The sequence below is a fragment of the Carica papaya genome, chromosome 9, assembly GCF_054855325.1.
Source record: "Carica papaya isolate Zhongbai chromosome 9, ASM5485532v1, whole genome shotgun sequence".
Classification (NCBI taxonomy): Eukaryota; Viridiplantae; Streptophyta; class Magnoliopsida; order Brassicales; family Caricaceae; genus Carica; species Carica papaya.
In genome coordinates this window covers 24599449-24625376 of record NC_142317.1, presented here as the reverse complement: position 1 = coordinate 24625376, position 25928 = coordinate 24599449, and the positions used below count along the sequence as shown (strand labels likewise).

Sequence of the window (25928 nt, the reverse complement as noted above, 5' to 3'; positions counted from 1 at the left end):
ATGTGCTGATAAAGAACTAGAACTAACAAGATTTTAATTAAGAAAAGACAATTTTTTATTTCTAAATGAACATAAATAACTAAATTTGTCCAATACAAAAATAGAAATCACATTCTATATAAATGACGGTATAATAAAAGTCTCTTATAAATCTAAATAAAATCCTGTACTTATTAACAATCTAAATTTGTTAATTATTTCCGCCTTAAATGGTTTGTCATCGCCTTGTTAATTGTTTCTGCCTTAAATGGTTTGTCATCGCCTACATAAATAAATCTAGTACCATCTTTTGGCTTGCGGCAATGGAGGCAACCCTGCATAGAGACACATATGTGAGTTGTAGCACCAAAATCTATCAACCAAATGTGTATAGGTACAGAAGTTAGATTAATCTTAGAACAAATAAAATTAAGAAGCATACATTTTTTTTTGCATGCCACGCATGATAATTAGCTCATTTCTTATTCTGGTGTCCCGAAGCTTTATAGAAGAAACAAACATTTTCTTTCTTAACCTTTTTTTTTCTTCTATTTAATTGGAACCGCAACATCTTTTACTGTTTTCTTTTTCTTGTTCTTCTTAGCCTTTGAGATCACAACTAACTAAACACTTTTTGTCTAATCAAACTTTAGTATTTCATCTTCCTCAACATAGTGTAAAATTAACTCATTGAGAGTTCATGATTCCCGCTGACCATAATATATCTCCTTAAAATTATTGAACTGTGGAGGAAGAGAGATCAAAATAATGTACACCAACATTTCTTCTGATATATCTTGACTAAGTTCCCCAAGCTCAGCTTGAATATCAGACATCTCCTTTATGTATTCTTTTATGTTTCTTTTTCTGTTATATTTCATGGAAACAAGAGTCGACAAAAGTATACAAGAGTCTGTATTTTTCAACATTAAGATGAAATCAATATTCATAGTAACACTTTTAATAGAAAAAGAAGCTGAACAGAGAACGTACAAAAATAAATTAATTAATGCTCACATAAAACTGTAAATTACAAAATTTAATAATGAACTTTAAATAAAGGTATATTCCTATCTCAAGATACCATGCACTCTATTAATATTCTATATTTGAACAGAATATTAACTTATAAGTGGTACCTTATAACAATAATTAAATACATGCAGTAAAAATACATCAAATAGTAAAATGAAAAACCAACCGTTACATATATATATATTTTTTTTTTCTGCTTCAAATATATACATCCTAAACTCATATATATATATATACATATATTTTCTGCTTTAATTTTTTTTGGAATCCATATATATATATTTTTATTTAAAAATACATATATATTTCTAGATCTTAAATATAAATATATTTCTAATCCTTATATAAATATATACATATATATTTCTTTTACATATATATTTCGCATGAATTCAGCCAAACAAAAATAAAACCTAGATCCAATTTTTTTTTTAATTTTCTGTTAATATATTTATTAAAAAATAAAACAAAAATTATATATTTTCGAATAAAATAAATAAATCTTGAATATGAAAGATCCAATACGAGAGTTGCTCTAATACCAATTGTTATAATAAAAATACTTTTCAAATAAGTAGATCTGTAGAGCTAAACACACAATCTCATACTGAATTAATGAAAAAAGATAAACGAAAGTGTACCTAGATCCATCGCGAAATATTCAATTGCATCATGGGTTAGATTCTTTCGAATTAACATGATGTCTCAAAAATTAGTTCTTTCTAGTGACAGGATTTTAGAAAAATAAAATGACAATCTAGTGATTCAAGGACCATAACCGTCTTTCATATCAACAAACTTTTACAATTCTTATTTTGTCCATCATAAAATGAGAATATTATAAAAATGATATTTGCACATTACAACCTCATACTTAAGCTTGATGCATTAGGATATAATATTTTTTAACCATATTTGATCACTTTTAAATGAGTCCATTAAATTGATAGCTTAATTCGCATACTAAGGCCCACATTAAGCCCACATATCGAAAAAATCTAACATGTACATCTTCCAGAAAGGAATCTTCCATGGAAAGGGGGTTTTCTTGTTATTTTTGGAGTGGCAAAAGGGGAGAAAAAGCTTCTTCCTTCTTGGCATCGGACTCCTCCAAATACTGTTCTTCGAAGTGATTCCTTAGCTCATTATGGACTGTAGTTTTTTTCTTGATCCTCTTTCTTATCGGCCATGGAGGATGCTTTATTTTCCTCACCATCAGATGCATTAAGAATAAGCCGCCTTGTTTGGACAGACCTCCTCTTTAATTCCCCTTCTTAGTCATGAGGGCCATGAGTGAAGATTGGCCTCGGCTGAGTCTTGATCTTCTTCTTTGGATGCTGTTATGATTGCTTTTTGGACCCCCCAAATCAATATTGGGCTCAAACTCCTTGGTTTTTTTCGGTTTGGGCCTTCAAACCTTCTCATGGGTCAATCCATTAGATTAAGGTCAATAAGTCATCGATTTTTTAGCTTTTGATTTTTGGGTCATTTTTTGTGAATCTTTTTAAGTGGTTTTTGAGCCTAAAAGGCATGTTGGGCTTTAGAAGATTCCATAAAATTCTCACACTAGGCCTCCAACTTGTAGGAATCCATTCGTGGTTAGGACTCTTTATTCTTGCGGGAGTAAGAATTCGGGTGGGCACAGGTGTGCGCCTCTGCATAAGTGGTGTGTGCGCACGTACTGGCTATGTGCACGCTTCACTCATGCATGTGTGCATGCTCTTTTATGTACATGCTTGCAGTTACGCATGCTGCACAAGTGTGTCTGCTTTTTCGTGTATCTACAAGTGTGCGAATAGTCTTTTGATAGGCACGCTAAAACTCGCAGGTGTCATGCACTTCTTGGGACACTCCTTCAAGGGCTATTTTTAAACTTCCAAGAATCATATCACCTAATCTTTATGGAGAAGTATGAAAATAAATCTTTGGGATTGAATCATGCAATTTTGTACACATATAAATAGGGTAGCTTTAAAAACTTAAGGGTGACAATTAGATAGATCCAGAGCTTGAAGTATCGTTACCATCTATTCCTAAAAACTCTTTTTTGTCCTCAAGACTGTTCAAGCCCTCATCCCTAACTTGAATTTCTAAGAAATATATATTCCTGAGAAGTATCTTAAGATAACAACACTCATAATGTTATATTAGTGAATGAGACCCCCTCTCAAGCTTTCTCTCCACAAAGCATTATTTTTTTATGCTTTATGCATGAACTGTTTCATAATTACTTTGGAAAACACAAACATATGGGATGATTCGTGGTGTGAAAATTGCAGGAATTACACCATCCATTTATCATATCTTTTTTATAAATGACAATATAATATTTGGGCGAGCTACAATGTGAGAGATACAAGCCACTTCTAGCATTATGAATAACTATGCTAAAGCTAGTGGGAATCTATCAATTTATAGAAATCAACAATTACCGTTTCAAATGGGATGAACAACAACATTTTTAGTAATTGAATGAGATTTTGGGGTTGGGGTAACGGACAAAAATGAAAAATGGTTGGGACTTCCTACAATGGTGAGCCAATCTTTTTATTCCATTTTTGATTATTTGATACAACGCTTATTTAAAAAATTTTAAAACTGGAACACCATTAAATTATCTGAGCTAGGAGAGAGGTATTAGTAAAATTTATAGCCTAACATATCCCAACCTGTGTAATGAGTATGTTCTTACTACCAAAATCTATTTGCACATAATTGTAGAGACATATCTCCTATTTTTGGTGGGGATAGAGCGTCTGTGGAAGGAAAATACATTGCCTCAAGTGGTTTCACATGTGTTCCTCAAAATCACATGGCGATCTTGGGCTTCAGGATCTTTATTACTTTAACAAATTTATATTGGCTAAACAAGCACGTTGCCTATGGGCATATATTGATTCCCTTTTGTTTAAGGTGTTAAGTATTTCCACCATGCGGACTTCATGCAAGAAATTATTGGGAACCGATCAACCTGTACATGGAAAAATTCACTAGTGGGCCAACAACTATTTAATGAAGGTTTACGATGGAGGGTTAGAAATGACACTTCAATTTAGGTATAGGAGGATAAATTTATCCCTGGGTGACATCCTAAGGATCCTTAGACACCTTGCCTAGTAAATTCTACAATCACCATGATTATAGACTTAATCATTCCTCACATCAATCTATGGGATACAAGATTTGTACATTTTCTTTTCATACCCAATGAAGTTGATAAAATACTTGGTGTACCACAAAGCTACATAGTAACTTATGATAAACTCATGTGGGTTTATGAGCATAATATATATTTAATAATAATTGCATTAAAGCTAACTAAAGTGAAAAAAGAAATTTAAAAAGTAAATTTGATCACATCTCACAGAGTCTGAAATTTAATAATGCGTAGATATCAAAAATCTAATTTTAAATTTTATGATGAACTAAATTAAAATTTATGAAACTTGAGAAGTTAAATATGATTATAATCCCCAAAATTATAAACAGGAAATTTTTTTCTAAAATTCTATCATTAATAAGAGAAAAAGAGAAAATTTTATCTTGAAAATCATCTATTTATGAACTCAGAAGACTGAAAGTCGTAAAGGTGTTCCCTATGGATCAAAATACACTTCCATTCTCATATGTTTCTTCATAATTTGACAAAAAGATTTCTTCTTTGATAATGGTTTTCACCTCTCAAGTTTAGTCACCTAAAAATATTCCTACGAGTGGTATCATAGTCATTTTTGTGTTAAATCATTAAGTGTTAGATTTTTTTATTAAAATAATCATTGTGGATGCCTTTCATAATTAATGATTAAATTATTTTCGTGCCTTCTATAATTAAGGATTCAAATTAATTTTATGTTATTCAGTATTTTTACATGATTCATGATGTGATTGTTTTTCTATTTGGTGATTACTTAAGGATTAAAAATTCACATCGTTGAGTTTAAAACCGAATTCATAACTTAAAGTCACATAAAGTTGAAAACTTATTGATAACTTAAAGTTAATAAAAATTTAAAGTTTAGAGTTCAAAAATTTTGTCAGTTAAATGAAACTTCTAGAAGATGTTACAACACTGTAGTTATCGTACCTGGTATAAGGGATAGTGAGCGAGTGTCGCAATGCTCAGAAAGAGTGTTGTATCACTTAGACACTACCAACTTGCACTACAACATCAATAATGGGCAGTCCAGTATCAATCCATGGCTGAGATAATGATGCAATGTTTTTTTTTTATGAAATGCAGCACCAACAAAATTTTAGATAATTTTTTTAAAGATTGAATTTTAAATTTAAATTTTGGTATAGTTGTTGAAACAAATATATAATGTTCTCAAATGAATTGATTGAAATAATATGTTGTCAAAATAACATCTCTAGTGGAAATTAATTTGTTTAAGAATATTAAGATGGTTTCATGTATGTAATCCAAGCAGATATTAATCAACACAAAGGAATGTTGATGTTTTGTCATATTAGCTACGCATATTTGGTGATAAATATGCCATGATTATCAAGTTTTTTTTATGTGAATAATAAGTTGATCCAAAAAAATATTTGTTGTTTGATATAATTTATCGTCAATATTTGATTATTACATTGAAAGTACCATTTGAAAGTTGATATTTTTGTCCAAATACTAAATATCAATGTCATACTAAATATTTTTGTGATGAGAATTACAAATATTTGAATTTAAGTATTAAAGTCACTACTTACTTTTTTTATTAATTGTGAGTTTGTTATTATATGTTCAATTAAATCCTCTACTTTTATGATATATGTCAATATCAATTTCATTCATATGTTAAATGACACAAATTTTAAGAATTAGGAGAAAGTTATGATAGTTCTTAATCACGTGTATATAGACCTTGTACTTCAAATGGACGACTCCCTCTTCCTACAACTAAAAGTTCCAAGGATGATAAACGAGACTTTAAGAAGTGGGTTGTTCCAATTAAATGAGTTTAACAATATCAAGTGTGTCATTTCAGAAACCTAATGGGGCATAATATCTAAAAAGACTAATGTCAAATAGGTCATTGAGTTGAAAAACGTTTTGCTAAATATGTACAAGCTAAGACTAGTAAGTTTTTGGCTAATGTTGTTTCAATGAGAAATAAAAAAAAAATAGGAGCATAAAGAATTACATAATAGAGATGTCTCATCTTGCTTGAAAACTGAAAGCATTAAAGTTAAATAGTCTGAGGACTTGTTTATAGATTTGTTTTAGATACCTTTTTTGCACAATACAACTAAGTTAATGTCAACTATAGCTGTTATAAGGACAAACATACTCTAAATGAACTCATGTCCCATTATGCTTAAGAAAATACTTCAGTAAGAGACACTTGAAATAGTTCAAACAAAATTAACTTATAAGGATAAAAATAAAAAGGTATAGGAATAAGAAAACTGCAGGTGCTCCACCTTAAAAGAATAAACAACGCAATATGATGAGGAACTTACATGTTTCATTTGTAAGATTAGTTGACATAAAAAAGAGAGTAACAAGTAACACATGTGGCATGCAAGGAAAGGTATACATCTCCCTTTAGTTTGTTTTAAGGTTAATTTAACTTTTATACCTATACATACTTAGTGAATAGATTTAGATGTTCTACATAAATACGTCTATATAGAATTGTCCAAGTTGTTGAATGTCAAATGACGATGAAAGATACATCTACATGGGTGATGGTAAAACAATCAAAGTTGAGATGAATGAGACTTTTAGGTTATTATTAAAGATTAGTTATCATTTGAATTTACAAGAGACATATGTTGTACCGTTCTTTAGACAAATTTTAATTTCTATTTCTATTTCGGACAAATACAACTATTCTTGTTATGTTAAAAATGAAAATTTTAATCTTCCTGGAAACTAAAATATTATTAGTACCTGTTCTTTATATTTTCACAATAATCTATATTTACTGAATGTTTTAATATGTCATTTTCTTGTTACTTGATAATTGAATGAAGATTGCATATTTTAAATATTATATGATGGGTTGATGGTATGATGAGTTGAATAGTCTAAGTAGAATAATAATAATAATAATAATAGTGCATATTCACCAACAAGATCATGAACACGTAAAATAACTCTTACAAATAAAATAAGATCAACAAAAAATACACATTCTTAAATAAAATTAGTAATTCTAAATAAAATTAATAAAACTTAAAAACTAAAAATAATAAAAGCACTAAAACATAAATAATAAATAAAATGACAACTAAATAAATTACAATAAATACAAAAATATATGATTAAGGGGATTTAGTGAATAGTTCCATGAGGTTGGAAAAGAGACAAACAGTGAAAATTAGAATAGTGTAAAATATGAAGTATGATCACTAAAAAAATGTACGCAGTCTCTACGGAATATAATTAGTTGTTAGGAAAATTAAAATATAAATGATTTAGAAATAAAAATATCAATCTTAATAAGAATAGGTAGAAAAAAAAAACATAACAAAAACTTAGAAAAAAAAATAAAGATAACTCATTTAAGATTGGTATGACTAAACTTCAACGGTATAGTGAACCCTATCCTTGGGTGAATGGAAACACCTCTAGATATGGTTAGGGTGTGTGTTGTGTTTTGGGTTACCTAGCGACAGATTGCTGTGACTAATATATGTGTTTTGGCTGTGTGTGCATCATCTTGTGATAGTAGGTATCCTGATCTTATAATGGTATCAATTGGATAACTAATTTACTTGTACAACCTCAAAGAAAACTTTAAAACCTTAATAACTCTAAATTGATGATTTTGTTGGGGAAAATCGAGAATCGAGGAGACCCACTGAGAGGTTATAGATGTCTTGATTTGGCCGAAAATTTACAAAAAATTATAGTATATGAATTTGTGGTATAAATATGGATTAGAGGGAAACTAATGGATGAGTATGGTTTTGGAATCAGAGGTGATGTGATAATAGTGTGCGATATAAAGTGGTTACAATTAGGGAATTAAAAAAGGAAAGAAATTAAGAGGATAATGAGAAAATAATTAGAAATAGAAATTTTGAGAGATAACTAGTAAAGGAGAATAGTGAAGGAAAAAGACTAGTTAAAGCTAGGAGGGAGAAATGAGGGAGAAGTTAGGTAATTTCTCTGCATTTCATGATTTTCCAACATAAAGGAAAACAAAAGTTTTACATTTCTAATTGACTGTATATTGGTATGTCGCATTCTAGGGTGTAGTATATTCCATATACTTACTGAGCCTGTTGTCTTACTCATTCCATTCAAATTCTAATTTTTTTCATATCAGGTCGATGAAGATAATTTATAGAACCAAATCATGAATTTCATGTTTTACTTTTTATCAGGTGAGTTTTAGTCCAGTTATGGACTTTACAAAATTTTGTAACCTCATGATGTAAATCATATTAAATGTTGTACAAGGGATGAATAACATCTGTGGTGTTTTTATTTTTAAATTGTTATATTGTATTTTCTAGTTCAGCTTTATTTGGCAGTGTAGTTTCTCGTTAGAGAACTATGAGCCGTCACAAATTTTCTCTTATTTTTGAGTGAATGTCGATACTTATAAAGAATCCTATTACAACTTATTTGAAATTCTGTAGTTAGAATTCTATGGTTTGTGTTTAGTACTAAAAAAAGAACTAAAATTTGAATGAATAGAACAAATTAGCTAGCATGTGATGAGTGAGATAAAACGTAAAACACACTCACTACCAAAACATGTTTGAGAGAAAGTGTGAGATGAAATATAAAACACACTCACAATGGTTGAAATCGATATTAACTAGATAAGTAGGTGCATTCATCACAAATATTTGTTCTCGTGTCAAAAGATTAATGACTTTTCACGCAAAAATATTAACTACTAATAGATTTTCTGTTTTTGGCATGAACCAATTGCATGAAATTCTTATTTTTGGACAAGTTTGGTGGATGTTCTACTGGGTATTGGCTATTCCTCTCAATGAAATTTTTTGTGTGATAAAATCTATAATTTTCTATCATGTCATGTTTGGATATTAGTCGAAGTGGTTATTCATTGATGTGATTCTCTGAAATTCATCTTGCAGACTACTAGTTTGTGGTTATTTTTATAACTCGATGATTGAGATGTAACATGCGAATTATAATAGAATGATTAGGAATAGATGGGTTGAAAGTGAAGGGTTGAGAGTTAGAGACTTGTATTGTGTGTTGCTTGAGGGCAAACATGAGATAAGTGTAGGAGAGTTTGATAGTGCCTAAAAACGACATCATTATCACCCATTTTTGAGTTATTAAACTTGGTGATATGTTATCTAATCCGATGTATTTTATATATTTTATTGTCAGATAGAAGATAAGAACGAAACAAGAAAAAACAACATAAAAAAGAGAAGAGTTCGTGAAAATAATCATCAGCCTAAAAACAAGCCTTGGGTAAGGCTTGCGTTTAGTAGTCAGCACCAAGTCCTACCCCAGTCAACTTAGCCTTTGGCAAGGTTAAAGGTCATGCACAGCAGCTGACTTAAATGAAAACATGTGTTTTTTAAATGTAGAAAAAATATCATTCCAGTCAAGATATTGGATTGATAATAAAATATTATGAAAAACTTGAGATAAGTCAAAAATAAAGAAAAAGGATCCTAATCAACAAAAAAAAAAAAAAACCCTAGTCCCTCTTCTATAAAGAGGACGGCTACTAAGTAGGATTAATTATTATTCTTCCCGATGCTGTACAAAGCTTTAGTGGTAAATTCTGTACTCTCTTTTCAGCTTTTTACTTCTTCTTGATCATAAAAAAACTCTTTTGTATTGAAATCCACCATGAATGACTAGTTTATTTCTTTTTCCTAATTGATAGATCTAACAAACTCCAACAATGTATTTGTAAGGTCTAATCGAGTTAATTTGAGTTTTATTTCAGATATGGTATTTATTTACTTCATGGACCTATATCTATATAGTTATTATTTTGAATCTATTTGAATATGACCTGTCATACGAGAAGAGAAATTGCAAGCAATTAATCGAGCTCCTCAAATCCGTAATTATTTGAGTGGTTTTAGCACCTAGTAGTGATCAGTGGCGTATTGAGGATAAGTAATCTAGTTGATCGATTCACGTGGATGAATCTAACAACTTGAATTGGGTCTTTATAGCTTTCAAGGCTATTGATAAGCTAAATCATGTAGATGTTCCCAAGGCTGCTTAGTAGTAAATAATCAACTAATGAACGTTTTTTTGATTGGTTTAAGAATAAGAAATGACTAGCTGTCAAAATATTTTCAACAACTATAATTGATTTGTCATATTTTGGGTAAAACAAATTCTTGCATGTAGGATCAACTACGTTATTGGAACTAATTATTTGATTGATTAGGAATCATTCTTATAATTTATTTAGTTTTTATCTTGTAGCTAAGAGTTCGGTTTATATTACTTTGCTTATTACCTATTTCATATTTTATATTGATTTGAATTTATAAAAACCCTATTTGTTTGCTTTTTATTTGTTGAGCAAGGAATAAAATTAGTTTCTAATTTCTTGTAGATTCGACCCTTCTTGCCATTACTATAATATTTTTTATTAGTTAATTAAGAACTTATTTTTGGTATATTCGAAACGCATTAGATAGTAATTAGTTATAAAAAAAAAATACTATAATGATTTTACTTAGAATACGTGGCCGTCTGAAGTTGTTTATATAATGAAGGCGACAAAGAGAGCTGTGTGACAATGCATACTTGTGGACAACTGTTGGAGACTAGTAGTTGCAGGGAACACTGGTTGGTTTTAGGGTCGACTATGAAGGCTGGGTGGTGGTGGAGGTGGCCAATCATGTGGTGGCTCGCGACAATAAGGTGGTGTCCCTCTATGAAGGTTAGCCCCTTTTAGTTTAGTTTAGTTTTTTTGTGTGCAATGAATGTCAAAGATAGTTTATAAATGAGTTAAATAATTTTTTGACATAAAACTTTAATATTATGTTAATAATAATTTCGATTGATGTATTTTCTATTGAATATTACAACCCTATATATAGGAATTTTTGGGATAAAAATGAAACAAATAATTAATTATAAATGATATAATTTTACATTTTAATTTAATTTACTCATTTTTAATGCATTAGTTTATATGATCTTTTTAAATCTGATTATTTTTTCTCTTTAGCATCTTGATTTACTTTTTATTTAATATCATGATTTTTTTTTCTATTTATTATCTTAATTTACTTCATCTTTAATATTATATTTTCTTTCCCTCAATATTTTAATTTATTTATTTTTTAATATTATGATTTTCTTCATCTTTAATAATTTTAATCTTATTGAGGACGTGAATATTGTTATTTTGTAGGTATATTATAAACTAAATATAATTGACCTATAATGTTTAATTCAATATGAATATACATTTAATTTACTAATGTGTTAATAAAATTACAGTAATTATATTAAATTTAACAACAATGAATTAGAAGCCGACATAGTCTTTTAAAACATAACTTTGAAATTAATTTCACAGTAACTTTGAAATTAATTTTTCTTTTAGCATTTTTGTACATAAAAGAATCACAGTATTTCTTTTAGCATTTTTGTTTTATATCGTGAACCGCACAACCAGAGCACAAGGATAAAGATAGAGCATACGTGGCATGGAGGCGTCTATTTCACCCATCCCCTTTTTGTTATTTGTTTATATAACAAAATTCATATTTTATATTTTGTAATGTTAAGCCACAGTCGGAAATTCCAAATAAAAAATTATGGCTCAGGAATCAGGAGCCAGAAGAGCACGTGGGACAAGGGTAAAATAGTAATGTCGAAGATAAAAAGTAGAAAACGGCAGCGTTCTGGCGCGGATATTGCCCCGTAATTTTAAACATTCAAAACAAAAGAAAAATCCCCCCTAGTCCCTCCAAAAACTCCAATCTCCCTCCTCTTCAAAAATTTTTACCCGCCCATCACCATCAGTCAACGCCGCCTTCATCTCTCTCCACTTAACGGTTCTCTCTCTCTCTCTCCCCTGTTCCCTCCATTTCCCAACTATAAGGTTCTTTACGATTCTCACTCACCTCTCTCAGATCTCTCCCCTTGCACCATGAATCTTTACGATTCAGCCTCCCGCCACCATGCCTACAGCCGGAAGCAGAAATCATTAGGCCTGTTGTGCACCAAGTAAGCACACCTCTTATTTTATTTCTGGATTACGATTTAGGTTATCTAATTCACTTTGATTTGATTTGATTTTTTGTTTTTCTTGTTTTGCAGTTTCTTGACATTGTACAATCGAGAGGGCATCGATTTGATTGGCCTCGACGATGCCGCAACGAAACTAGGTCTCCATCTCACTCTGTGTATTCATGGTTTTTTTTTTTGGGTTTTTTTGTGTTGCGGTTGTTTGGTATCTGATTTGTTTGTATTGGTAGGAGTTGAGAGACGGCGGATCTATGATATTGTTAACGTGCTGGAAAGCGTTGGAGTGAGATTTCTTTAATTTCCTCCCTTTGTTTTTGCGAATTTTAGTTTTTTTTTTTGGCTTATCAGGATGTTTTGGTGAATTTTAGGTTCTTACGAGAAGGGCGAAGAATCAGTACACATGGAAAGGGTTTGATGCAATTCCTAAAGCTCTAAAGGAGCTAAAGGTAATAATTCTCTCTGTTTTTCTTTCAGTTTGTTTTATTGAAAAAAAAAGGAAAATTTTGGCTCATTCTTGTTGATTTTCTCTTTTGGACCTATTTTAGGATGAAGGGTTGAAGGATAATCTACATAGCTTTGATGGGAACAGTAACGCAAAGGTAGGTAAATTTGAAAGAAATCGTAACGCCAACATAGGTCAATTTAGGACTTGTTTGGTTTGATTTTGATTTTTTTTTTTTCATATCTAATGTTTCATATTAATATTTATATTTATAACTACAATATCAAGGTGGTATGAAATCAGAATTACAAATTAACTATGAGTAGAACTTAAAGGGAACCAAACAAACCGTTCAATTTTTCAATTTTTTTTTTCAACATTGTTTTCCAAGTTTGGTTTTCATATTGATTGATGCTTAGTGTATTTTGTCGTCTCTTCTTTCAGATCTCAGATGATGATGAAGATGATGATGAAGGGCTATCCAACCCCAACACTGGAAGCCAGAATGATGGCTCAAAACCTAGCTCTGTTCTAAAGCCTTCAGCTTCATCCAAAATGGGTACAGTTCTTTTGCACTCGTTTTTTTCCAACCATGTTTCGTTGGTAGGCTATCCTTAGTTACATAAATCACCAAGTGTCCAAACCACGTATCGATTAAATTTGCAAATCAAATTGACTTTAAAAGTTTCATAATAAACAACCGTGTCTAAGTATATAATTTTTATTTACAAATCTAAAAACATCTAGTGCAAACAGAATAATGACAAAGAGGCTTAGTGGTCCATTCCGTTGGAGTCCTGGAGCTATAAGAAATAAAATATTTGAGCAAATAAAACTTTATGAAAAAGTATGTGTCTTTATTATCTATACTTAGAGATTTGGAGTTCTCAAAAAAGAAAAAAAATAAAGATTTGGCAGGTGAGTCAATGTGTAATTTGGCAAAAACCAAATGAATAAAGTCTGAGAGTCTGTTTTTAAAATTCAAAGCTCAAACAAGCACTAAACATATTAATTTAATTAAAATCAGAATTCAAGACAACTACTTGATTAATTATTATGACATATATTTGTTATTCATATATCAGTTGATAGGTTTAGTTGTTCTCTGAAATATATTATCTGATTAACTAAATCAAAATTTTGGTTTATTGAAATAATAAATTAAGACCAAAATTAAAGTTGGAGATAAAACAAGTCAATGAACAAGCAACGACGGTTCAGTTTAGCAGTTTGATCAAAATTGTTCAACTTTTCTGTGTTTTAATAATCAAATTAATAATAACCTTTCTGTATTTTGATAGATAACCGAAGAGAGAAATCTCTGGGGCTTCTTACACAAAATTTTGTGAAACTCTTCGTTTGTACTGATGTAAGTAAAAAATTCAAATGATTGTTTATCTAAAACTAGTGTTGATTTGTGATGAAACTACTCACTAGTATGGCTTGCCTACATCTTCAGGCTAATCTGATTTCCCTTGACGAGGCTGCACGGTTATTGCTTGGTGATGCCCATAATACATCTATTATGCGAAGTATAATTCTTTACTTCTCTTTTTATTTACCCTTTTGAAGTGGTCCATGTAGAGGTCTGTGATTAACATCCAATGTTATGCTTTGACAGCAAAAGTGAGGCGATTGTACGATATTGCAAACGTGCTGTCTTCGATGAATCTTATAGAAAAGGTAATGCATCTTTGCCAACAATTTCTGCTTGGGAAGTTAGACTGATAATCACTTTTTAAGTTCTTAAACCTTCACCAATTTGATCTTTACTTCGGTAAAATCACAACATTTTAATTGGTGTCCAGACCCATACATCAGACACTCGGAAGCCAGCATTTAGATGGTTGGGTTTCGGAGGGAAATCGGAGAATACATCTAGGGATGCTTTGGTACTTGAGTCCAGGAAAAGGGCATTCGGAACTGATGTCACAAACATCAGTTGTAAGAAAAGTATAGTTGAGTTTTCAATCGACGACCATATGAACCCGAGTTTGAAGATGCAAAAACAACCGACCGTTGAGAGTTTGGTTAATAGAAGTAAATTGGAGTCAGATTCACGACAGGGTTCAAAGAGCTACCACTTTGGTCCTTTTGCTCCCGTTGGTATTCCCAAATCGGGCGGTCTGGAGAATAACGCGAATCAGGTTCTTGACTTGGAGAATCTTGCTTCCACTCACAAACCTCAATACCATAATCAAGGTAATATTGAAAGAGATCCAGAACCTGAATGATATAATTTATTAGGTTCCTGCATTATGGTCCCATTACCTACAGTGTCAAAAAATTGAAGAAGTCTTTAAAACTTCATCCACCTTCACTTCAAAAGCACCCGACCTTTGCAAAATGTCGTCAATCTGATAGTAGTCATTTATAAGGTTTGGATGTATGGTAGAAACCCATCCGGAACATGTTTATTTAAGTCATTTTACTAGATAATCCTTATCCAGCTAAAGTTTGATGTCTCGGCCTTCCCCTAAATATGCTTCTTATACGAAGTAAATATGTCATCTATCCTCTTCTCTAGATACATACATATGAAAATAAGTGTATGTTTATATGCTATGAATGTGCATCCTCAAAGCCCTGAAAGAGTAGGGATTAAATTCTGAAACTATTCTTGAAGCGGATGTACGTACCTATGTATGTATATTATTTATGTGTATCTACTTGTTAGCTTATTATCGATTTTATTGGTATAGTGAGTAATCCCGAGGCTTAAAATCACATGTTATCATATGTTTCAGTAATATTTTTAAATGTGGTAGTTAGTTATATTCTTTGTGTCTTACAATGGGTAACTCATTCCATTATAGGGAGTGGTTCTTTTTAAATGTGCGTTTTTTAAATATCCCACGTTGTTTTCTGGTAAGATAAATTGCTTGCTTGAAGTGATATGGTTCAAGTAACTTATGTAGCTAAACATCTGCCTCACATTATCTTGATAGGAAAGTTTCTTTGGTGGTTTTGCAGCTCTCAGAGAGCTTTTTGTCCATTACATGGATGCATGGAAATTGTGGTATAGTGAAGTTGCTGGGAAGAAACCAACACAAGGGATTCCCTGATTCACCATTTTTGATTTCTGATTCTAAAAGAGTTGAGTACAGTTTTGAGGATACCATTTTACCTTCATCTAATTTTTCTTGTGACAGATGGAAAATGTTGTGCATAAATCTCTTTGCACACCAACCTAGCCTAGTCTGGCCTTGTTCAAGCATACTTGATTTGTTGTAATGCTATTTTTACCCCTCCAGTGCTTTCGAGTAATTCTTTTTTGTTACTTTACATTTGAAGCGAGTGATAGAGAACTGCAGGTTTCATTATTAGCTGTTGGGCAGCTTTCTGCTTATGCAATAAGGCGCTTCAGTAGCACAGATGAGCTGTAAATATGATTGATGAATGTGTTGATGCTTCTCTTATATTTAGTTAAAAAGTTTGTTGCATGTTAAAATTCCTGAATATTGCATGGGAAGAAGTTCATTTTTTCCTTTCTAATATTTCTTTTGTTGGAGTTTCCCTCATTCCTTATACAAAGGAATACACTATTCTCGGAGACATGTTAACATTTTAGAAGCTCATAGGGATATTTCTTTTGCTGATTTAGTAATAATTAAGTTATGTAGTAAATCAACTCAGAAAGCAGAGAATCGCACGGGGTGCAAAGAGAAGGCCGTGAAACCGGTCGCAGGAAATCAACAACCGAACCTTCTCTTCTTTCTAAATCCTTTTTCCGCCTTACTACTTTATATTCAATCATCTATCTCTTTATTTCTCAATTTTTACCATAAATACAACTTTTCTTCCACCAAAATTAAAATTCTGACAAGTTACATGTTAAATTTGGGTCCTAACACTCTTTAACTTACAGATAATAATAAAAGTGGTGAAAAACCTGTAGATTCAAACTGAAACAAATTGTACCAAAATTTTTTCCTTCTCTTTAAACATAAGTAAAATGAATAAGCAATATTGTCATTACCATTTTCAGGATTCTACTTTAATACTTTAAAACTTACTTTACAAGAACGTTTGACTTCAAAGCTTTTTGTTGTCCAAATTTGAGAAAAAACAAAACATGTGGGTGTAATCGCTTTAATACTGCGGATAGATGGTGAAGAGAACTTGTAATGGGTGTATACCTCTCTATCATAGAATAATCTCATCTTGAACGCTAAGATTTAGAGTCTTGTTTGGAAGAACAATGCTGTTAGTCACCACTACTTCATCTTCAACAGCCACTGCTTCCCCTGATTCAGACAGATGAATATCAGAATCCACTGTGAATTTATCTATAATTCCTCATGACCAAAAAAAAAAAAAAAATTGAAACACGACAATTTTAAGTACCAAGAATGGTGACCCCAAGTTTTGCATTGTAATCTCCATCAGCCTGTGACAAGCAATGAAATTCAGACAAGTTGCCAAATCAGACAAGTTTGTAGAGTGGGAATCTTATAAATCCAGGTCTCTAGAGAATGCACGGAAAGCAAAATTATTCGCGAAAAAATTGTTGAATCTATTAGAAATATATTCGTAGTTCAATTAAGAGAAGATAAAAATTCAACTGCAAATGAATTTTACATAGAACTAAAACAACATATTCCAAATTTCATTAGTTTCTCATAGTAGAACCAAGTGTAAAGTTTCTAACTGTGTTCCACAGACCAGTTTATTTGTTATAAACTTAGCATAATCAATATCTTTTTGGGCAAGTATTCCATCAAAAGAGTTTCACCAGAGAGTCTACTAGCTATTTCACAGTCGCAGACTGACCCAAAAAACCCCTTTCTAAGATAAACTAACATTCAATGCCATCTTTGTGGCATTATGACATATAATTGCACAAGAAAAGTATACGTAATATTTTGATGTTATTGTTTTAAGACAATATGGGTACCTTTTAAACAAGTAGACTTATAAATGGATTCTTTATCCTCTTTTTGCCAACTAATTGGCTTAGTTTTGTTACAGGATAACAAAACAAGATGATTACAATCTTTATTTTTTCAAGTCAATTGTTATTTTGATTTTGGAAAAATATACATCTTTTCTGTACCAATATACTGCTGCTTCTACGAATTCATCTCCAACCCTAATAAGGAATAGGATTTTTAACTCTTGGATACAATCATAACCGCTATTAATCAATTATCTATGTCAGGGGAAGTGTTCTATGGATGCAAGCTAATTCATGTATTGAAAATAACAATTCCTATTGTCTTTGTTAGTCATCCATGTGATCCCAAAATTAGGTAACTAAACCAAAACTTGCCTGAACACGCGACCATCTTCCAATAGTAGACTTCCAACCAATGATAGAGTTACAAACAACCGCATTTTCCTGGGAAATAGAATAAAGATGTTTTTCATGCTTAAGAAAAATTATGCACCTTCTCTTTTCCAAATTAACTTGCAGTTCTCAAATCCTTTAAGTTAGCTGCATACCATGATTTCAACATCATCAAGGATGATACAACTCATAAGCCTTACACCTGCTCCAATTCGAGCATTGGCAGATACAGAGACATTTGGACCAATCTGTTCCATGGCATTAAGAATAATTAAATAGATGATATAACCAGGAGAAAAAGGAGCGTGTATGGCCATTAAAATAAACAAAAAAGTTGCATCTTAGGCCTATGAACATTTAACTTGTTTTAATTCATTCAGCAAGCTGAGAAGGTTCATATTAATCAGACCTGGCAGAAGAAAGATGGTTAAAGAGAGCAAATACAACAAATTCTATAAATAAGGCCCAATTTGCTAATTGACACGATGATTATAAAGTTTCCATTTATCAAGTAACACAGTACATTGAATAGACAGTATACCCTAGAAATGATTTTTCTAGCATGCACATAGCTTGTGATTTAAATGATGAAGAAACTACCTTAGCAGTTGGATGAACTTTTGCCGATGGATGCACATAAACGTCGCCAACAATAGTTGCGCTCTTTGTTCCATCCCCACTAGCCAAAAGGTGGGGAGAGGTTAACCGGAATTGGGCAAGATATAAAGCAGAACACTTTAGAGACATTCTGCATTCAGAAATTGAAAACATAGGTTACAACATTGAAGGGCCCTTATTATTACAAGATTTTAGGTTCTGTTATGGCCTGTTTGTTTCCAATTCTGATCCCATTTCCATTTAGATTTTACCCCTAATTTTTATATTAGTCTTTATATATCAAAACAAGTTTTTATGTCTCATCTCACCCCATCTTCTTTGTTGGCAATGAGAATTCAATCTTCACTTTGATTTGCAGGAATTAAACTTCCTCCAAGAAATTCAAGCTTGGGGTGGAGGTGAAATTAAATATAAGAAAACCATGTTCTAATTCATTATGTTAAGACTAATATGAGATTAGAATGAGAAATGAAAGGAAAATAGAATAGGAATTGAATCAAATGGAATCTTTGTGTTTTCAGTTTCCTGACCAGGGAGCAGCAAGGGGAAACAAAGTGAAATAACATCTCAAATATATATGGTCTTACCCAGGAGTTTTAATTTGCTCCCAGAAATCCATTGTCTCGTAAATATAAAACTGTTTCTTCCCTGCAAGAGGCGACAGGATGTCTTGGTCCAATCTCACAAAATCTGTAGGAAGACTCCTGTTGAAGGAAATTAGTTTAGGAAATTGCTAAAATGAATTCAGAAATTCAATCTAACAGATGATTATCTAAATGAATCTCTGCAGCGAAAATATCCCACAATATTTGTTAGCTAAACCAAATGGAGCATCATCTGTCATTAACTGAAACTTAAACTCCAATCAGCCTCAACCAAAATTTCCAGTCCAATTATTATATCTGTATATGAAACTTCAATGCCATTCCTAGTGCATCAATTATCTTCATATCAATTTTAATTCAAGCAATAGTATATGTGAACCCCAGTCAAAACCCAGGAACCAATTTCAAAATTTTGGTGAATCACATTCCAGCAATGCATCTAGCAAGTCCTACAGTCAAATGTCAAGATATCATTTAGGAAAAAGTGACTATGTTGTTATACATTGAAGCACATTCTATTATGATCCCCAAACAAAGGATTAGTGGTAAGTGTCTTGATACAATAAAAAAGATCATAAAAATGCTCAACTAATGGGTGTTCTTGATGTTTGCAATTCTTTATTCAGCCGTTTTAAATCCAAGAGCTTGTCTAATCACTTCAGCTCCTGCAACCTCTCCTCTCTTTCTCAACCCTATTCTTTATGAAAGAGAAATATTTTTGGTTTATATGATCATAAACTCCTAGATAACTTTGAAAACCATGCACAACATCTTGTAGAAAACAAAGATTGCAGTATGTACATTAAAATACATCTATCCATAAAATAGGAGTGACTAAATTCTGCTGATTTGAGCAAAAACTTAGAATATAGCTGGACATATAGTATATAGTGTTGGATGTGTTCCATACTCCAGTAGCAGATACTCATGCATTAGAAACTGATTTAGGTAGGGTGACAAGCAATCCAATCTTATCACCAAGTTAAATATATAGAGATAATTCCATAAGATGATGTTTTGGTGTCAGTCAATCCATAAAGAACAATTCACTTTTCCTTCGATAAGAAACCTGATGTTGGCTTCATAAAATAAAAGAGCTACTTCAACGTCTAACTTGCAAATGTATGAAATAATAAAATTGAACCAAAGAAAAAAAAGAGAAAAAAACAAGGAAAATTAGCAGAAAACCTGCTAAACCATATAACCTTACAGGCAAGAGCACGAGTGAAGGAGGTATTACTGGCAAAAAACATAAGTCATTGTGCTTGAGGATAAGTGCAAACAAGAATACCACAGGTTAAGTTTTCATGGACTACTAAAAGTTTGGAGGTAGTGCAAGGACAAACCTCATTGCTGATTGCAGGGCCTCAAAGCTGGATACACGTCTTAGATTTGCTGCAAATAAAAATACGGTTCAGGTGTCAACATAGTTAAAATTGATGCTGCATATTGTTGGAAGGATAAGAAGACATTAGAGATGGCCAGGATGTAGTATTTTAAGTTGCACATTTCAAGAATTTGGACCTCGATTTACACGTACAAGAAATAATGAGGAAAACTTGTAAACTCGATCTACTTCAATGGAAGCAGGAGAACTCAAATGATAGGTTCCATTTCACTGACCTCTATCCTTCCTTTGGGAGGAAACACCCTGGATGGCAGTAAAAATATCTGGAGTGAATACATATACACCACAATTTATGCGGTCACTTACCTGCATTTCGACGTAGTGTCAAGACCAAGGAAAAAAATAAAAGAAACAATGAAATGAGGAACAGAGAAGTCAACAAATTCAAAGCTGAAAACAAATAATTATCCAAAAAAATATCAAAAGCATGACATTACGTTAAGTAGTAGGGATCTTGAATTCTATACATACAAAAGTTTCAGGTTTCTCTGTATAATGCAAGAGTTCATTTGTGATCGGATCGGCTACCAATTCGCCAAACTGGCTAGCTGATTCAGCAGAAACCTAAAAGAGAAATGAGGTTAAAATATATACGAGGCAAACACAAAGAATTTTTTAGACAGATCAAGCTTTAGTAGATCTGCCTATGCAAAAGATGCTGTATATGTCATGATCAACCTTGATCACTAGGAGAGTTCCCATCCCACCATATCTTCTGTGAGCTTCTGCAGATAATAAAGGCAAAAGGCAGAAATTAAAGCTTCTGCAAGAGAAACATTTAGGCATGAATCCCATTTAGGCATGCATGCTACAGAAATAGTGAAGTTCTTCACTTTCTAAATAGTAAACAACATGCACACGCTTGTGTTCCCCACGAATTTGTAAAAATTAAAATCAATTAAAGAAATGAATGAACAAGAATTACCAAGCATCTCTGGCAGAGGGAAACTGCAGCAAACATCACAGTTGAGCAGGAAGATATGAGACTGCAACAAGATAATTAAGAATCACTACAAGGTGTTAAGCTCAAAAATAACCAACACAACAAATTATGGTCTATACATCTAGAGCATAATATGCAAAGAAAATCTCAAGCTTTTAAAATTCAGAATACTGAAGCAATAGGGTTAAAATAAACACCGGGTTGTCTTCCATAATCAGATCTCTGAAGTTATAAAGTCCACCAGCAGAACCATGTGGCTTGTCTTCCTTCAGGTATCTAATAGCAGTATGAACAGATTCAATGACAAATAAACATAGCAAAAGATTAAGAATATGAATTAATAAAGGGAAAGCCAAGAAGTTACCTGACAGGGACTCTTAGTTCATTGGAGATGGAGGAGACAAACAATGCAAACTCACGCTCCTCATAAAAACCAACCAGATAGATCTGTACTAGGTTTGGAATCTACAGTTGAGATAGCAATCTCCATTATTCAATAAGCTAGTCAAACCAAAAAAGCAAAAGAACTAGAGATCAATTGTTGATTTTTGTCTAAATGGACTCAAGAATATACCCTCTTACAAGCAGAAATTGGATGATGAACCATTGCTTGTCCGGCTAAAGGAAATAGAGGCTTTGGAATATTTAGAGACAATGGCCGGAATCTAGTACCTGTAAAACATTCCACCATTCTAAAAACATCCTTTCTATTTTCAAACAAGACAAAAAAAAGGTAACATATATTCCCAATCCAGAAATTAGCCTCCACATATTAAACCATAATATATGGTTTAGATGGGTTTCTCGTTCTACAATATTCAGACTATTACCCTGTTCCAAAACTCGACTTTCTAACAAACAAAATGAAAATCAAAGAAGAGCAAACGAAGATCTGTTCATTGCAGAGGACACTTGAAAAATTCGAAAGAGAAAAACAGACGAATCTGATCATGGCACTTACATTAGAACCAAATTCTAATCAAAGTTCTTGAAAGAAAATTCTGAATACCTTTAGTGGGTCCGCCCACCATGATCACAGCAACCACCTTCTCCTCTGAGCTTCCCATCTCCAATCAAATAAACCCAACACCCGGATCTCGAAAAGCAAAAGCCCCAGCTCCCCAATAGTGCTTAAATACCAAAAGCTCAAACCTTTAGATACAAAAGATACTGTAACTTCACGCTTTAACCGAGACACAAATGCATATACCCTTTACGTAAATCAGCATATTCTACTACAGAGAGAAACAGCAGACCATTTCCCAACAGATAATAAAAGGGACATAGAGAGTTATGATCTAATGTATGGTTAGAAAATTGCAGAAGATTGAGAACAGGGTGGGCGGAGAAGGTGATATCTGTAAGAATACGGAATAGGATGAGACACATATCTGAGATACTACTCAGCTGATGATAAAGGTTTTAGATTGATTTTTGAAATAATTCATGAATTTTTTAATGTAAAAATTTAGTTTTAACTTACTTTTTAATTTTATTCAATTTAATGTAAAAACTTGAACGTATGCAATATCTGGATGGGTTTATCAAATGCATGTTCTTTTGCCTAATTTGACAAAGGGTGGATTTTTTACAAATCAAATTTAAAAATATATGTATAGTTGGGTTATATTTAAATGATTTTTTTTTTTTTCTTTCTTTCTTTCTTAAATCTAAAATTGATCAACATGACTCCAATTAGAAATGAACTGATATGGCCATGCTCATTTTTTAAGTACAAACTGTGATGTGTTAATTAGGATCTACCACATCACTTTTGCTTTTCCTAAAACCATCCATGTCAATAGTGTTAGTTTTTATTTTTTATTTTAGAATATCAATTAGTATATCTATCACTTTAATAACACCTCAATGCCATACTAGTAACGCCTTGCTAAGAAAATGATGTAACAGTTACACGTGTTATATACATATATATATATATATATATATACACACACACACATATATATGTGTATATTTTCATCCACTTAATTTTATTAGTCAAACTAACTTTATTTATTATTTTGAAATTTTTTTTATTGGTTATCTTATAACAAGGAGTGTATAATTCAAGGCTCAAGCTCATGTCTGAATAGAGGAATGAAAGAATTAATTGTTCATTAATCTTTTCTGAACTAAAAGCTTCATTTAATATAGTTTTATAAGATAATAGTTTTAATATTTTTTTAGCCAAAATTGCTAAATTATTTTTGATCAAATAAAGCAAAAAAAAAAAAAAAAAATCATATTTTTTATATTTGTTGTTATTCCGACAGAAAGATTTTAATCATCATATATAAATATAATAATTTTTTTTTAATTTTAAGCATAAGAGTTTTAATATAATAAATAAAATGATTATATATATATATATACATATAAACTAGATATACGTGACTACCAAGTTATTTTAATGATATGTTGTTAAAGTTGTAGTTATATTTTCGACTATTTTTTTTTATAAAAAATTTAAAAAGTTAGGAGTTATTTAAAATATTGAAGTAAAATTGGAGGACAACTATAAAATCAAGATCTTACTTTTACATTGCTCTAAACTGAAACAAATGCATTTTTTCATACGAAATTTCGTTTTTTTTTGTTTTTTGTTTTTTTTTGTTTTGGTCTTTGAGTTTTCAACTAGCTGGTTGTTTTGATTTTGTAATAAATGTTATAATTTAGTTATTTTGTTAATTTTTAAGTCCTTCAATTAATTGTATATGAAACCCCCCATTCAAAATTAGATGAATGATTAATTTGGTTATTCATTCATAAACTATGTTATGATTTGTCTCTTTTTTCTTTTAATAATTTAGTTTCTAAATTTATAAAATCATTTCTAATGTAATTTTTTAAATATTTTTTAATAAATGAGAGAAGTAACTTAAAAAGTCACGCATTTGTGATATAATAGTGAAATTTGATACATATCTCATAACATATGGTAAGCCTTAAAAAAAAAAATAATTTCATACATGACTACATATAATACAACATAATTCTTTAAAGTATAAAATTCATCAAGTTTATGATAAAGTTTCATGATGCTAGTCTACTAACATATCCTTTAATTTAATCTGAGGGGTCTTAGTAAATATTCATGTGTGAGAGTAGAAGTTATTTTGATAGATTAGTTCAAAATTTAATATAAATGTTTTTACAAGAGATAACCCTAATAATGTAATAGCTAGAGGACCCATTCGAAATAATCATGGAGAATAAATTGTAAGGTTCATGTTCTAATTATGACAAAAGCTTAAATATAAGTTAAAAAAGTTTGAAACTCGTTTGAAATGAAATCATAAAAAATTGATAGTTGAAGTTGACCTTATACATATCAATAGTCACATCTCATGCTTGAGCAATCTTGTTATATTGATCACCTAATGAAGTATCAACTACAAAGTTTTCTTAAGCGAGATTCATACATGTGCGCAAATTATCTCTCAAATTGTTCTTCTAATTACTTAATCAAAAACTATTATCTTCAATATTCCAACAAATAAATTTAGAAATTCATCTTAATGACACTATTAAATTTGGTTTGATTTTGTAAAGGGCCGAAACTTAAATAGAAATGAATTTATGATTTAAATGCCAAAACGAATAATAATGTTAGGGTTTACATTCCTTATATAATAAAGAAGAATGCCCAATAGTATACGAGAATGTCTCTACTGTAATGGCTCGTAAAAAGAAGTAAATAAATGTTTTAAAACAAATAAATAGATATCCTAGGAGTTAACCTCCACTAGCTCTTGAAGGGGTCTAGGAGGTAAACTACTGACAACCTTCTTGCTGATCGGATTTGCATCTTGGTCCTCTTGATTTGAAATACTTAATAGAAGGGAGAACTATACTAGCCTAGTAAGAATATCACACTAATCAATGATACGAAAAACAAAGGTTGATAAAAATTACAAAATAACTAATGGAGCCCTTAATTTAAGTAAATTCATTAATCATGAAGAAAATCGTTTATTCCATACTTACCATTATGAGTTTTCTAAAAATCAACCTATGAAAACCTATATCCATACAATTTTTTAATTTCATGCACAAGTGAATAAAAAAGGATAATTTTTCTTTCTTACCTGCTTACTGGTACCCCTGGGGACCTATAGGGATGTCCTCCTATGCGTGAACTAAATATTCAAATTTATTAATTAATCAGCTATCCCCATACCCCGTCCGGTAATGGGCACCAAACATTCCATCGCCTCGATATCATGTCCGGTATGAGGGTGAACTATATCTTCCAAATCTTTTTGGTATTAAACTTCCCAGCCTCATCCGACTAAGGTAAGTTCACGGTAGGGTTTCTTATGTACCGGGCTCGTCCGCCCTTTCTCAGGATACCTAATAAGCCTTTCACATAAAGATCTTCATCAACAAACAAACACCAAGTGCATACCAATCTCTCATATCATAT

The 25928-nt window shown here is 31.4% G+C and overlaps 2 protein-coding genes across 2 annotated transcripts; one reads left to right on the top strand and one right to left on the bottom strand.

Annotated features, from left to right (window-relative positions):
• The first annotated feature begins 11945 nt into the window (after nucleotides 1-11945).
• DEL1 (DP-E2F-like 1) lies at nucleotides 11946-16086 on the top strand. Its single transcript, XM_022045143.2, has 11 exons — nucleotides 11946-12172; nucleotides 12266-12333; nucleotides 12424-12476; nucleotides 12562-12639; nucleotides 12739-12792; nucleotides 13080-13194; nucleotides 13937-14004; nucleotides 14095-14167; nucleotides 14257-14318; nucleotides 14444-14837; nucleotides 15609-16086. Exons 1-11 carry the CDS (start codon nucleotides 12096-12098, stop codon nucleotides 15698-15700), a joined length of 1134 nt encoding a protein of 377 aa, XP_021900835.1. The 5' UTR covers nucleotides 11946-12095; the 3' UTR covers nucleotides 15701-16086.
• A 500-nt stretch (nucleotides 16087-16586) lies between these two features.
• Nucleotides 16587-22927, bottom strand: LOC110816832 (ADP-glucose pyrophosphorylase family protein). Its single transcript, XM_088210976.1, has 15 exons — nucleotides 22509-22927; nucleotides 22074-22171; nucleotides 21864-21964; nucleotides 21697-21775; nucleotides 21482-21542; nucleotides 21235-21281; nucleotides 21028-21120; nucleotides 20772-20862; nucleotides 20495-20543; nucleotides 19131-19247; nucleotides 18526-18673; nucleotides 18081-18173; nucleotides 17908-17976; nucleotides 16983-17025; nucleotides 16587-16882 (listed from the first exon to the last, which is right to left on the bottom strand). The coding sequence occupies exons 1-15, from the start codon at nucleotides 22564-22566 to the stop codon at nucleotides 16782-16784; spliced, it is 1248 nt and encodes a 415-aa protein (XP_088067102.1). The 5' UTR covers nucleotides 22567-22927; the 3' UTR covers nucleotides 16587-16781.
• Nucleotides 22928-25928: the final 3001 nt, after the last annotated feature.

Bases quoted from the DNA above. Each gene is read 5' to 3' on its own strand.
- DEL1 (XM_022045143.2), top strand. From the start codon at position 12,096: ATGAATCTTTACGATTCAGCCTCCCGCCACCATGCCTACAGCCGGAAG. The intron at 12,173-12,265 runs GTAAGCACACCT...CTTGTTTTGCAG, and splicing joins TTAGGCCTGTTGTGCACCAA to TTTCTTGACATTGTACAATC. The intron at 14,168-14,256 runs GTATAATTCTTT...ATGCTTTGACAG, and splicing joins TAATACATCTATTATGCGAA to CAAAAGTGAGGCGATTGTAC.
- LOC110816832 (XM_088210976.1), bottom strand. From the start codon at position 22,566: ATGGGAAGCTCAGAGGAGAAGGTGGTTGCTGTGATCATGGTGGGCGGA. The intron at 18,674-19,130 runs GTAAGACCATAT...TTCTGAATGCAG, and splicing joins GAGCAAATTAAAACTCCTGG to AATGTCTCTAAAGTGTTCTG. The intron at 18,174-18,525 runs GTAGTTTCTTCA...GCCATGGAACAG, and splicing joins AAGTTCATCCAACTGCTAAG to ATTGGTCCAAATGTCTCTGT.